Source organism: Falco cherrug, chromosome 8, assembly GCF_023634085.1.
Source record: "Falco cherrug isolate bFalChe1 chromosome 8, bFalChe1.pri, whole genome shotgun sequence".
In the NCBI taxonomy this organism is placed as follows: Eukaryota; Metazoa; Chordata; class Aves; order Falconiformes; family Falconidae; genus Falco; species Falco cherrug.
In genome coordinates, this window is record NC_073704.1 from 13,326,078 (window position 1) to 13,341,702 (window position 15,625).

At 37.3% G+C, this 15,625-nt stretch overlaps 1 protein-coding gene across 6 annotated transcripts in view; it reads right to left on the reverse strand.

Annotated features, from left to right (window-relative positions):
• Positions 1-15,625, reverse strand: part of CALCRL (calcitonin receptor like receptor) — a 68,114-nt gene that overhangs the window by 14,289 nt on the left and 38,200 nt on the right. For all 6 annotated transcript variants that reach the window (XM_027798721.2, XM_027798717.2, XM_027798719.2 and 3 more), the window contains 6 exons: positions 14,101-14,213; positions 10,896-10,987; positions 5,199-5,325; positions 3,475-3,628; positions 2,186-2,246; positions 1,990-2,056 (listed from right to left, as the gene is read on the reverse strand). In XM_027798721.2, the coding sequence (XP_027654522.1) occupies positions 1,990-2,056; positions 2,186-2,246; positions 3,475-3,628; positions 5,199-5,325; positions 10,896-10,987; positions 14,101-14,213 (614 nt within the window). The remainder of the gene's footprint in view (positions 1-1,989; positions 2,057-2,185; positions 2,247-3,474; positions 3,629-5,198; positions 5,326-10,895; positions 10,988-14,100; positions 14,214-15,625) is intronic.

The following is a 15,625-nucleotide window of genomic DNA, read 5'->3' on the forward strand; positions in this document are numbered from 1 at the left end:
AGATCATCTAGTTACAAACCCCCTTCTGCTAGACACCTTCTGTTACACCAGGTTGCTCAAAGCCCCATTCAGCCTGGCCATGAAGACTTCCAGGGATGGGGTATCCACAGCTTCTCTGGGCAACCTGCCCCAGTGCCTCACCACACTCATAGCAAAGAATTTCTTGCTAATATCTGATATAAATCTACCCTCAGTTACATCCTAAAATGAGGTCACTTCATGGAAGATGGAGTAGTCATAACTTACACAAATTTTTCTGTTGTTATTTCAGCAAGCTCTGACTAATACACATTATTTTTCAGCTTTAAAGAGCTTCACTGTAATATATCTGTGAAGAGACACCTGGACAAAGGAAGTAATAACATATAAGGCAATGCAGAAAGGCATACAATTTTTGGGTGAAATACAGCACCACTGAAGTGAGAAAAAAAACCTTATCCCTTTCTGTGAGAACAGGATTTCACCTTCCATGTCAATGAGAGAGAAGAAAAATTGAAAGGATTTAGAATTCTGTTTCAGTTTACAGATTAGAGCACTAGTTAAAGTGTCTTTCCATGAACGTAAATGGCAGACCTGACTAACGGGACAAGAGATTACCAGCAATAATTCACACCCCAAGGCCTATGGATCTCAATAATTTCATGGTGACTGCTTCTGGGTTCCCATGCAGAGGATCTCAGGCATGTCACGGTATTGAGACCATCTTCAAAATATAATTTCACCAGCTAAATTTCACTGTGAATGAAAGTGGGAGTCACAAGAACCACAGGATTTATTCAGTGGTCTTCCAAGAGAATTCTTTATGTGCAGAACACCCTCCACAAATATTCATTAACAATTTAACAGAAGAGGAAGTTCATATAGATCAGAAACGGAAATTATTTCCAAAAAGTTACTTAATGTTTTCATTCTTAATTAATTTCCTTGCATGAACTGAAAAGCCCTAAGAAAAGTCAGCAGACATCTATACAATATTTTTGACAGATCAGCTTGAAGTTTCTGTTACAATAAAAGAGATGACTGTAATACGTAATCATCAGCTAATTCCAGTCCCATATGGAATGCCTCTACACTGCAGCGTTCTCTGCAGTATGCATTCATAAGTATTAATTACGTAGACAGTTGTGTAAGGAGGTACATATTAGTACCTTTTTTATTATTATTATGCATCTATTTGTATTTAGCAATAATCTATTGCCTGAGTTTCATAGGTTAAATTCAGTCCTAGTATAACTGAAGTACACCGTTGATTTTTATGCAGTGGTATCTTCAGTTACCTAGAACTTAATATCTTCGGTAGCAAATATTAGTGTAACAGAGCTGCCATTAACTTGGAATGTAAAGCAGAACACCGTGATCTAAGTGTTCAGGCGGACTAACAAAGAGAGAAGTCGCCATACCCCAGCAGCCAAAGCACACATTGCTAGGCTAGCACCAGAACAGGGGCAATCACAGATACTTGCAGAACTACTTCTACAGGTTCTTTCCTAAGGGCCTGCTCTAGTTTCTCTCCATCCTGTATTCCCACCCACAGTCAGCCCTGATGTTCAAGACCCCTCTTTCTGAACCTCAGCGAGGTTCAGCCTGGTAGCTGTTTGGCCACATTAGCTCCATGGGACAATGATGCTGGTTGTAGAGTCAACCTGGCAAATGACCTGGGCAGTGAGAAAGCATTCTCAGCTAAAGGAAGGATTTGAATGTGGCCCTCCAGTACTCCAGGAAATATTTAGTCCTTCCTTTTTACTAGCATTTAAGTGGAGTGACAACCATCATTGCAGAACCTGAGTTCCCCAAAGGACCAGGGGTGCAGCTCCTTAATAAGACCAAGAATTATCTACCTTGTGTTTAAGGAACCTACTGGGTTAAGTAAGATTCCTGTGAATGACAGTGACCTCTAAATGTTAGCTTAAGTCTCTTGCCAACTTTATAAGCCCATGAAGAACAGCCAGAAAACAAATAAGAAAAACAAATTATCTGTAAAATGCCTACCAACAAAGCAGCACAAATAGGGCCATGGATGATGTACAGCAGATGAGTATCAGAGCTGATCCAACAACTAGAGAAAACAAACAGGAAAAGAAAAAACATTTGGCATTTTATTATCTTTTGTATTCCTTCCCCCCCCCCCCCGCCCCCCTTAAAAAAATACAGAAGATTTTGCAAAGCAAGTTGAGATGCTACTTACTTATCATTATAATATAAACTTCTAGCAACGGCATGTATGCAAGCAGGGATCAGCGGAAAACCTGTGAAATAAAAACAACATTTTCTTCTCATGTAAACCTAGTTAATAACTAAGGAAACTTGCATCTCTTGCAGGAATCTTCTATATTTTCACTTTGTCCATACTATATAACTACAGAGCAAATTAATTAACAGGGACCAATTCCATTTCTATCTTCTCAGATTTCTTTCTAAGGGTGTATGAAACCTTACTCCCACTGCCTTGCCAAACACACAGAAAGAAAAGGCAAATCAAATTATAACTTTTTAGAATGCAACAATCAGTCTTCATTAACACAGATGTTTTTCGACTGCCATCTGCAATAACGCTAAATAGGTAGGTAATATTAAAAAGGTAATTGTATACACAACCACAGCTTTACCAGTACGATTAACTTGATCATGTCCTCACTGATACTTGCTGAGTAGCCAGAAAACAAGGTCACCTCCAAAATAAATATGAAATCAGACTCTGAAAATCAGGTTGAATCCAAAATCTAAAAAGAATAATCAGATTAGTTGTCTGGGGTCCTTGACACTCTGGTGGTACCTAATTTTCAGAAACTGCTGAGCACCTATGGTCTTTTAACCACATCTCAGCTGTGTCTGTAGTGGGAGAGGCGGTGACCCAGGTACCGGGTCATATTGTAGCTGAAAGTGCCAGCACACAGGCTGAGGAGAAAGTCGGCACTTGCACTTTGTGAATATGCTGTTGTACATTATCTGAAATGACCAGATTCGGCTTGTTAGTTTTGATACTGATATTACTTGGGATCTTCAGCCACAGCTATTCTGTATTTGCTTAGTGAACAATACAGGTCAAATGGAACTGCTGGAAAAATAAATTCTTGGCCATCTCTAACTCAGTTCTGACCCTCCACCCTAGGCATGGCAAGACTTCTTTGAAAACAAACATTCATTCCTGAATAAACATCTTCGAGATGAGGAACAATGAATAATTACTTCTTAATGTCTTTTTTTATAATAGGAGACTATTTTCTCTATACAAAGGAGGAGTCGCTTCCTGACTCCAGAAATGCATGATCTCTCTTTCAGCAAAGATAGAGGTACATACAACTTCCTACATTAATATTTCTGAGCCTGTTAAAACACTACAGACAAAGAAGAGGGGTGTGTCATCGTTGTTCAAAGCTACCAGCTCAGAGAAGCAGAGGTACAGCTGTTTGAATTCTCATGAAAAGGAGGAAGAGATTGCATTGGCCTGAAAATACAGAATGTGAAATTTCATACCCCAGCCAAGAAGGTAATACCACATCAAGTGTTGTTTCTCAGCAAAAACAGCCACCACAATGAGAGTATGTAGGTAAATGCCTTCACACAACATCCAAAAGTAGTTGCAACCCATTAGATACAGGTAGATGAACTGTGACACTTTGCAACTAACCTGCAGAAATAAACAGAGTACAATATAAATTTTTAAGCTTCAAAAATCTCAGAGCTTTATTTGCAACATGAAAAAAAATACTGCTATTCAAATGCTAATTTTTACTCTGTTTCCACTATTATTTTTTTTAATAGAATTTTCACAGAATTGCAATTCCATACTTTCTGGTGACACAAAAAGTTGGTAATTTATGTATTTTCCTTATTCAAGCATAAGGAACTCGAGATCCTCAAGCATGATGGCAGAAAGCTCTAATGATATTTTCCCTTATTGCAAACACTACCACATTTGACCATTCCTATCAACAGGGGATCCTTAAATTATCTGATGGTAATCACATAAGAAAATGTACTTTAATGAGGGTAATCCCCTTTCAGTTTTGACAATCAGAAGATATAAACTACTCCACAGAACATTTTCTGTTTTTAAAATGCTTACAATACTTCCAATTTTAACCTAATCCTAAGCGTACCTAGGGCTAGTCGACAACTTTCATAGTAGGTTCTGGAAGGAAGCTCATGTTGGCATATATTTCTGTATAGCTTCATTCAAAAGCTATTCTTCAACTAAAATGGTTAAATATAACTTATTGTGGAGACAAAATGTGAGGTTGTGAAAAAGGGGCAATAGTTAACTTGCAGATTTAAACAGAATAGATTATTTTTTTTTCCTTCTGAAATTGCTGTGTTTTATTGATTTATTTCTGGCACTTAGCTTAAAACAATCTAAAAATCAGTCTTATTTTACCATGTTCTGCTACCTTACTCACTTGATGATGATTATTAGCAGCTATCTCAAGCCTGTTTTCCAGCACTTTGATGAGCTTTTACAGTACAACATCTTTTTACTTGATTCAGCTTCTGGAGTTTTGCCCTAACTTTCACAGAATTTAGATTTATCTTCCAGGTCTAAATAAAAATAAAGCCACAGATAGGGATTTGTTTGTTTATGTATTTCATTTTCAGGCTCTTCTGTTGCTATAACTCCTAGCCTTTTGGGAGAGGCTACTGATTCACACTTACCCCAGTATTATCAGGAAATGAGAGAGAAAAATCAGACCCAAATGGACAGCTTTTTTATTTTGCTTTTTATTCCAGGAATATAAGGGTCAGCTTTATGTTCATTCACCAAAAAAAAAATAATTAATTCTTCTCATTTCAACTGAAGATGGCAAAGTTAAAGCCATAGGAAAGTATCTGATCGATCCAAAATATGTTGCAAAACTTCTTTTACTCTCCTTCCTTGGTGAATTCAACTCCCATAACCTCACTGACATGATTTAGAATAAGCTACTTTCTTGCAGTTGCTTCTCTGAAAAAGTGATTTGTAGAAATTCAGATGAGCAGTTCGGCATGCTCTGTCTCTTAGAGTGTTTTTACTACTTCAAAACCTCAAATGAAATGCCCAAATCATTGTTAGACATCTGTTGTACTATGTAACAGATGCATCGTTACTGAACATTTTAACCTCACTGCATACATTTAATCAACTATTCATGTCTCATCTGTTCTGCGTTGCTGAAGTTTTTCACATACAAATCAACAAGGCTGCCAAATATACTTTCACTTACTGGATTAGTTGCAACTAACTCCTGATTGTTGGCAACTGCAGTCAGTGAAATTATTGTTACAACAGAGTTGCAAACAAAAGAGAAAAATAGATTTTTATGCAGGGTAATCCTTTGGCAACTCAAGCTCCTAGAAAAGAGAAACAAGAACAAATGAATACACTGGGGAACAGCTGTGTGTACTTGGGGACAGCTCTGAAATTTTGAAATACTAGAGCTCTTTATTTTATTAAGAAGTCTTACATCAATGCTTTCTTCAGCTCCAGTCCAAATTTAATAGAATGATGTGAAAGGTAACACCTTCCCATAAATGCCAACAGGAGGCAAAGCAAGTACATTCAGTTCCAATATGTTTACAGTGAAGAACCTGCTTTGCAGTGGCTCTCTAAAAAGAGGTTTGAATAGAAATAATACATGTTTCAGAAGATTTATACATTTTTTTTGTTGTTAGTACCTGAATAATTTCCCCATTAACTATCATACCTGACCTTGAAGAAGCTGTCTTACCCTACATTTCTATTCACCCAAACCTCTGAAAAATTTTTGAGGATAGTTTTTTAGTCACATTCTTGTCACTTTTATTCCTTAATCTTATAGTTAGAGAAATCACCAAATAAGTAAAATAACGCAAGTATTGAATTTTATATATAACTATTATAAACAGTAAATAAGATATAATTATAAAATGTGATATATAACTGCATTTAATTGTATTCATTTTCAAGGTTTGCTTTTAATCTTGCAATAAAATTTAAAAAAATATCTTTGGAAGGGCTTGCTTTTTTTTTTTTAAACAGAAGTTTGATAATATTAAACAATACTAGAAGCTGAACATAATCACAGCAAATTTCTGTTTATCTACCATTCTAGAGAAAGCGGGTCTAACTCAGTGCCATTCCAAGAGGCAGGAGTGCTTCTCATTCAATTTTTCCAAAGAAATTCGGTTTTACAGACAAACACAAAACAAGATAGAAAGTCTATATGGATATATAAATAATTCAGACCATTGGGTTATTAAACCCTAATGCTCAAAATTCCTAGAAGTGCAAGTAACATCCATTTCGTTAGGAAAGCAGATGATCAGTTTACAAAGCTGGGTAAAAATAATCCCTTTAGATTTAAGATAGGGGGTGCACAGCACACACACGCAGACTGACAGCTCGTGCAGCGTGTCAGTACGGGCAGTCAGGAGCAGAGCCTGGGTTTGTAGTGTGAGCAGTGCTCAGGGAAACCTCTCCCACATGCACAGAGAAGTGATAAAGGTTGTGGTAGTGTGGTCACCTCTCAGGAAACGCTCTTTGGTTATTTCGGAGAAAGCAGCTACTGAAGCCTCTGTTGTACAGTCTGTGCTTTATAACCACACGTCCCTCCCTCCATTTAGTAGCCAGCAATATGGAGTGCAGCTGACTGACAACATGAAATGACTAACTGGAGGATGAAAATCTACTGCTTACATATGTAACTGCTCTTCACTGTTAGAGAAGTCAGAAATACATTGACAAGATCAGCAGGGGACAAGTCTAAATTGTCACAGAGGAGAAAAAATAAATCAAGTTTTCTAGCCTTTTCAAACAGCATGCCTGGAAGAAAAGATAAAGTACGGACATTGATGAGTCGTTTTCAGTTTGGGAGGGCAGGAGGGAGAAGAACTTTATATTTAACAGAGAAACACAGATAAGGAATAGTCACAAAAGCTGGAATAGTATATTGAAAACTGCCGAGAACACAACAAGTGAAACAAGAAACAAAATGACCCTGCTGAACAAAAGAGACAGCAAAAACTGGCTGTAGAGGAGACTGCGCTTCTTGTATTCTTTGCAACTTTCACAAGAAGAGGGTATGAAGCACCCCACAGATACATGGAGTAAGCTAAGAGGTTCACATATGCACAGTGCAATACCATGAATAAGGCAGAGGTTCTGCAAATCAGGCCTCAGAGCACTGAGACATATTAAGCCTCAAGTCCCTAAATATGAGGGAAGGAAACCACTCTAGATACCAGAGCTGCCATGCAGCACAAGGACCTACCCTACATAAAACCTTTGCTTGCCAAGTGTTATTTCCCTGAAGAAAATAGAAAAGTAAGTGTCCAAAATACAGAACACAGGTTTTGACACTAATTAAGTGGTGAAGTATATTCCATTAGACTTTTTTAGATTTTATTTTGTTTTTCATTTTAATGCCTAAAATGCATAAAGCTTTGATTATTATAATTGCAGGGGGTTTATGTTCTTTCAAAATGTATTTTTATATGGTGCTTTTTTCCTGTATAGCTTGTATACAAACAGAGGGGCAACACTAGATTCCAGCTAAAGGCTTTGTGTAAACAAGTCATGAAGGACTCTGGAATTCTGTCTGCTTATTGTTAAGATTCAATGCACAGGCAAGGAAAAGCACGTACAGCTAATGGGGCCATCTCTCAGGGTCATCCAGCAGCTGTTCCTGTTGAATATTCAAACACACCCATCCACACCCACCTCCACCCATGCATAAAAGGATTGAAAGGATCACCAGACGAGAAACAAGAAAGCAAGACTGATGACATTTAAAAATGAAGACAGCTTTCAGTAATAAAAAGATTTTTCCTAAGCCTCCCCACCCTCCATCTTCTGTTACCCTTCCTATATTCCTTTTTCTGACTGTTTTTCTTAATGACATAATATCCTTTAATCACTTCTCATAATTATGATCTAAGAACAACTGAATGACCTACCCCTGGATTAAACCATGTGCAACAAAACAACAACAGACCTGCTAAATTACCTATTTCCCTTCCTATTTTGACTCCTGCATGTCTTGGACATTAGGGAAAAATTCATTTCTCCAATATTTCTCCAAAAGAAAAAGGGTAACATTGTCAAAAGCTCCTAGCTGCGTTTGAGATCTGAATTTTACCAGTAAAGTCCACACATGCACATAAGGGGATTTACCTGTTTAGTTGAAATTAACTTAAAGTATCTTAGGAACATCCTATCTATCAATCTGTCATTCAAGAGTTTTCCCACTCTAAGTGAAGTGTTGCTATCCTCTGTGAGCGCTGTCATGTGATTTGACATGACGTTTGATCAACAACAATGCCTTTACTTCGGGGGCGGGGCATTGTTCATTTGGCTTGGTTTTTGTTTGGGTTGGGAGGGAGATTCTTTCAAATAACAGCTCCCCTTTCTCTGAATTCACATTTTTTTTATAGTTTTCTCTTGCCTTGTTTTTCTTTCTTTATGAAAACCACACCACTATTTTAACAGAAGATTTATAATAAACATATGTATGATTTAGAATATATAAGAGAATGAGAAAGCAGAGCCACTGCAAGAAGTTACTTTTATGTGTCATAGATTAATTTTCAGAGAGGAAGATCAGAGTTCTAAGTTTATTATTCAGTTTACACTGTTAAACCAAGACCTCCAATCCACTTGGGGAACACAAGTCACACACTGGATAAGTATTTCCAATGAGACCATTTTTCTGAAGAAAAAACAGAATTTCAAATTAAAAAATAAAATGCACCAAAACATTTTAATCTAGAAAAAAAATCATTCAAAACCCAGGTAGCTGATATTTGAAAAGCTAAAGATATTTTAAGTGTTTTTCCTATGGAGAAAAGTACCGTCTTTCTAGCCAAACCTAAAGATATTCTTCTAATGGTCAGCAATCCAGCAAATGTTGTCTGGAAACTATCAATCAACTAACAGAATAATTTTTTTGGAAACATGACAAGTTCAGAGGCACCCCCACACAATAGCAAAAAAAAAAAAAAAAGTCCACCTGTTAAAGCTATGAATAATTATACAAGCTTCAGCCGATACATAATACATCCTGGTATTAATCTAGATCCTTAAATACCCTTCTGGTACTAAAAATACTTTAGAGGAACTGTACATCCCAAGAGAACATCTTGTAGAGGACTTTCTTTAGCTCCCTTTAAATTTTGTAATTTCCTTTTATATCTCAACATAACCACAGTCTAGAAAATGTGGTTTGTGGGTCTGGATTAATTCCATGTGGTTCTTTGAGGAGAGATGATCCTTCTACCGGAGGGAGAAAAAAAATCCCTGGGGAGTTAGACAAACGTGTCAGTTATAATGGTAACAAAGCACATCACCTACTTTTGCAGTAAATGCCACAAGCCAAGATGAAATTGGCTTGGTTTTCATATTATAGTACAGAAAAATCATGCTTTACTGTCTCTGAACTTTTAAAATCCTATCATATTCCAAATCTTTTTGTTTTCTCCTGAGAGATATATGTCAAAGCACTTTCCCTATTCACATTAGATATTTAGTCTGTTAAACTTATTGTAACATTTATAGCAACAGTATAACCCTTTTTTATACAAAATCAAGCTTCTTATAAGGACTCAGACCCATTTCATCTGTTGATTTTTTGGAGGGAAAGTGACTCTGGAAATGGTAAGCATTGTTTTTACAGGTCATATAAAAAAAGTGTTTAAAAAACAGAAATGTTTTGGTTTGCCCTCATGAAAAGTCAGAAAAAGCTGAAAAGTCATCTTGAACATTGGATTTCATAAAGAGAGGCTACAAAGTTGAAGCACTCTGGTTTGTTGAGTTTTTGTGGAAATGTTGCCCCAGAACCTGGGGAAATTATACATACCTAAATTAGAAACACTATATTCAGCCAGATGTGACTAAAAAGGATAATTTTTTATCAGTTATCTGGTACCCCTACCTAATCAAAGTCCAGAGGCATGAGAAAAGCAAAATCTCAGCTGACCCAACAGTTGCTGGTGCATGTGCTACTCATATTTAAATGTCAGAAAAAAATAAGAGATGGAGTGAGACAGTAGGGTATAGTGGTAAGAAATATGTTAGACCATAGAGCAGATCTACATTATCTGGTGCAAAACGATGCAGAAATTATTAACCTCGTGCCAGTTAACAAGGAAAGCCTACAGTGTGCAGTGTAGAATTTGGCAGAGATGATAACTTGTCTCTCTCAGCTCTGCTCATGTGGCAACGCTCCTGGTAAGCATCATCAACTTCTTCAAAAAAAAAAAAAAAAAAAGTCTCTTTCATGGGAAAGAAAAGTAAGTTCACAAAATGTGAAGTACTAAGACTAATTTTAAAAGACCTGGGCATTATATTGCAATTTGTTGTGACAGTGGCGATACACTGCTCAAACTTTCTTTCAAGAAGGTAATATAGTAACTGTCATTCAGTGGATATGACATAACTGTCATAGACATAACACAGTGAATAAAGAAACAGGATTATTATTCCCATTCCTACTGTAGCTCTTAGCCTTACTTTCTTCACAGTTTATCAGATTTTGTGACTACCTACTTTGGAATGTTAGCATACCTACCATGTGTCATCAGTATTTTGGTTTCCATTTAATTTTGTTGATGCTTGGCATATCCACAATGTAGCTTATTATTAAAAAAAACGCACCACAAACCAAAAACAAACAAACAAACAGAAAATTTCCCGGTCCTAATTTCCTATTGTCAATATATTCTACAATTTTTTGGTTTCAGAGCTGGGATTTTAGGTTTCTGAGACAAGAAACCTAAAATTTTATTACAGTATGATATTCAATGCCAAACCAATATACTGACTTCCTTAACCTTCTTGCTCCACCTAACTTCATTGGGATGGGTGGTGTTTCAAAGTATTGAAACTAGGATTGTTGCAACCACTGATATTTGGTAATGGATTTAAAATATATTTTAAACATACTTACTTAAAATAAAAGAATATGCCAAGAGAAATCAGAAGTGATGCAATTGAAAGGCCATGTCCGATGATGGCCAAGTAATACAAGTTCAGAGCAGTCTGCAATACAAGAACAAAACCAAGGACCTGTGATGCATACAGAACTCTTGTTGATAAAGCACATACTTATATATCTCTTCTGCATATAAAATGACTATAATATGACTAAGAAAATAAAAATATTACAGGTAATCATGAGTCGAATCTAGAATCCTGCAAATCAACATCTCTACTAAGATCTCTTTCTGTAGGACACACAACAGGTTCATTGAAATCATCACTAGAACTTACCTCTCATCAGTTAAAACATTAGGTTTCTAATATATACCACTATGTTTTTTCTGCATATTTACATAAATCAGGCTATTTAGGCTACTGCCCTGGGTGCATTCCTGTCTGAGGCTTGATTCATCTATTAACACAACTCTTCAGTAAAACATGTGCTTCCCAAATGCATTCACGTGTATTTTCCTCATAGAAGATTTCCTTCTTACCATTTGAAGATAATTCCTTGGAAGCAAGCTGTGATTATGATATCAGAAATTTAGTTTTGATTCAGCATTTAAGGAAGAGCATGAAAAGTATTAACAATGACTCAAAAATAGGGAAGACTAAATGGTCTTATTAAAACAAGCCTAGACCAAAACTACAGAATTATGAAAAGCTGGGTAGATACAAAAGGTAAAAATGAGGAACTAGTAAATTAATATTTGGAATATGTACAATATGCTATCATTAATTCTTTAAATTAATAAATATATTAAATTCCACTAGTAAGAAACACTTGCTCTCAGTCATGGAATCTGTCTCACAACATTTCTTGTTGCATTAAAAGTAAGATTATAATTTTGCATATAAGAAAATGAAGATTTTCAGGTTAAACCTTATAGTATCACAATAAAGCATGACTATCTAGATTCTATAGGAAGAATTAGAGCACACATATAAATACTCATGTACTCCAAACTGTATGTATCCTCTGAATTTATTATTCCAATTTAAGACAGACTAACCACAGCTTGCTACATATATTGACTTTTGAAATAGCATAAAAAGATTCCAGGTAAAGCATTAAGAAGGTTGTAAGATGAGACAAGGGTACCTCTTTCTACATGCTAGAGTAAAATGGGATAATGTAAAAATGAGAATAATTAAAAAAAAAAGGCAGCAATGCAACACATTTAAGTGAAACTTTCCCATGAGTTTGGAAGTAAGAAAAAACTATGGTTACCCTCGTAATGCTAAACCCTGGCTACTTATACATAATGACAGCCTTTCTATGACTGGCCATATCCTGTATCACCACCTCATTCAGTGACCAATTTAGAAAAAAGTACTTTAAGGATTTAGAATATTCCCGTGCAATTTAGAACCAGCACAAAACAGTGATACAACAGGGACTGCTGATGGGAGCAATAACAATAAGAACTGAACAATGGACAACCATTACATATATTGTGCATTATCTAACCAGCCTTCCAAGTGAAGTGAAAAGATAGCATTTAATGTGACACACAGAACTGTAGCAAGCAGTAAGGCTTTCTTCAGAGCTATTATTTCATTTTAACAATAGCTTCTGATGCATGACAGAATTGAAATACACTGGCAAAACAGCCTGAGGGAAACTAGCTCATTATTCATAAAGAAGGACCTGTATGCACCTGCTCCTTTCTGAATAATATTCTTCTAGCCAAGTATTAGCAAGAATCAATGAATTATAGCATCTCTTCTAGAAGAATTAAACTGCCGTTACTGTATTCAGTGTCTCATGATTTGAGAAAAAGCAATACAAAAATGCCTTGTTATCATCTATTACCACCTTCTCTCAATATGGTTTCTAGGTAAATACCCTAAAGCACACTTGACAGCAGCAACGTGGCCAGTTAGGATCTCTACTAGATGCCAGTATTCTTGACACAATCTGCTAAATAATTTTAGCTCTTTTCCATGAGATCCAAATTAATTAACAGTCTATCTTTACCTGCATTTTATACTATTAGTACTTGGGCATTTACTGTTTCAATTTACTGCTTCTTCCCACAACTGAATTTTTCATACACATAAAGAATATAAGTGGACATATGGAGTGAGAGGGTGGCAAAATATACAATTTTGCCCACTATATCCTCACATATTACGAAGTATCTCAGCATGAGGGCATTTGGAGGCTTCCCTCTTTTTTTATTATTATTTTTTATTTTTTAAATCTGTCAGTGGTTAGGAATCTTCAAGATAACGTGAGGTCTATAAAAGTACCATCAATACATACACATAGGCATGTGTGTGCAGAGAGTCTACCTTTAATAAACAGAAAACAACACTCAAAGTATTTTGCTGCCTGGCCTGTGATAATTTTGGATGCTTGCAAAATTTCACTTAAATGAACTCAAAATATAGGTTTTTCATTCATGTGCACGGCTTAATATTGCAGAAACTGAAAAAATGGCACTTGGGAGGCAGGGCAAAAGGTATACAAAGGAAAAGGATCACAAGGAAAAACAAACCCTATCTAACATTTCTTATCATCTACTTTCCTTTGGCCTTCAAAGATCCTGTGGTGAATCCACTCAACTATAGCTTGCCTGCACTTCTGTAAAGAAGAAAAAAGTTTAGCTCTGCTTTTCACATGGCGGGTGGAAAAAGAAAAAAAAAAAAAATCAAACATCTGAACTCTACTAAAAGCTGCCTTGAAGATGTATTCATCCCAAATAAAACTTCGGTTATGCCCCAGCTGAAAATCTCTCACTATGATTTAATTGGATAAACCCATGCACTCAGCACGTCTTCCAGAGATGTGCAAACCTCCTGCAGTTCTGCTCAACTTGGACCCTACTTCAAAACTAGAGCAAAATGTAAAGATCTGTTCTTATAAATCTTACCAGTAGATGACTGTGGATGACCTAGACAATACCAGCAGCTATAAATTTAAAATACCCATGAACAAAAATATGATCATATTATTTAATCAGTTGAAATCGGCTGTAAAAGATAAAAGCAGGTGGGTTGGGGTTTATTGAGTCTGTTTTGCACGATTCATCCTTTTTATTCAAGATGCCTTCTTCATTTACCATGTTGATGTTGCATCAGCTCTTCTGCCATTCAACTTTTGAAAATTGTGAAATTTTTCAGATCAGTTTCTTGACACTGGTAACATGCATTCATTCCTTTCCTACCTTCACTTTTTCATGTGTATAGATATTACACTGGGTATAGTTTGTCCATGTCCTGTTGCTTTCTGGGTGTCTAAACCAATTCCCACTTGGATCACAGATCTTCGTAACTTTTTCTACAAAATAGATGGAAAGAAAAACAAAAGAAAAACACAAGAGTCAGCACTGACATTCTGCTTCCTGATCCCTAGTATCTAATGAGGAAAGACTGGCAAACAAATGACAGCTTTATTAATATGACTAGAGAGACATTGCTTGTTACTATGAATTCTGAGAAACCAGAGGCCTCTTGCTTGGCAAGGGCAACTGATGTGTTTTTCTTAAGAAAACAAATAGATGTCCCTCCTCCAATCCAGTAAGTAAAAAAATACATCAAACTAACTGTTTGAGAACTACCAGATGAAGTGACAAGAATATTTAAATGGCCTGTTGTAACATCCAAGATCTAAACTGAAGTCTAACATCCTACCACTGGAAATCGGAATTGGACAGGCAGGAGATCAACAAAATCATAGAATCATTTAGGTTGGAAAAGATTTTTAAGATCAAGTCCAACCGTTAACCCAGGACTGCCAAGTCTACCACTAAACCATGTCCGTAAGCACCACATCCATGTGGTTTTTAAACACTTCCAGGGTCAGTGGATTCCACCACCTCCCTGGGCAACCTGTTGCAATGCTTGAGCATCGTTTCAGTGAAGACATTTTTCATAGTATTTAATCTAAACCTCCCCTGCTGTGACTCAAGGCTATTTCCTCTTTCCCTGTCACTTATTATTATATGGGAGAAGAGACCGACCCCTACCTGCCTACAGCCTCCTGTCAGGTAGTTGGAGAGAGCAAGAAGGTTCCCCCCGAGCCTCCTTTTCTCCAGAGTGAACAACCCCAGTTCCCTCAACTGCTCCTCATAGGACTTGTGCTCCAGACCCTTCCCCAGCTCCATTGCCCTTCTCTGGACACGCTCAGCACCCCTACATCCCTCTTGTGGTGAGGGGCCCAAAACTGAACAGGGCATTTGAGGTGCGGCCTCACCAGTGCCAAGTGCAGGGGGACAATCACTGCCCTGGCCCTGCTGGCCACACTGTTTCAGATACAAGCCAGGATGCCGCTGGGCTTCTTGGCCACCTGGGCACACGGCTGGCTCATGTTCAGCAGACCGTCACCCAGCACCCCCAGGCCCTTTCCCACCAGGCAGCTTCCCAGCCGCTCTGCCCCAGGCCTGCAGCGCTGCGTGGGGCTGGTGTGAGCCCAGCGCAAAACCTGGCAGCTCTCCCTGTTGAGCCTCATGCAACTGGCCTTGGCCCATCGGTCCGGCCTGTCCAGATCCCCCTGCAGAGCCTTCCTGCCCTCCAGCAGATCAATACTCCCCTCCCAACCTGGTGCAAAACAGAGAAACTCCTCAAGAACCAAAATGTAAAATATATCAGAACACAATGATTTCTATCATCAAATAGCAAGAGGCATGAAAGGACCTTGGGAAATACCAAATGCAACAGGTGACAAGAGTGGAAGTCTATGACAATTTTCCA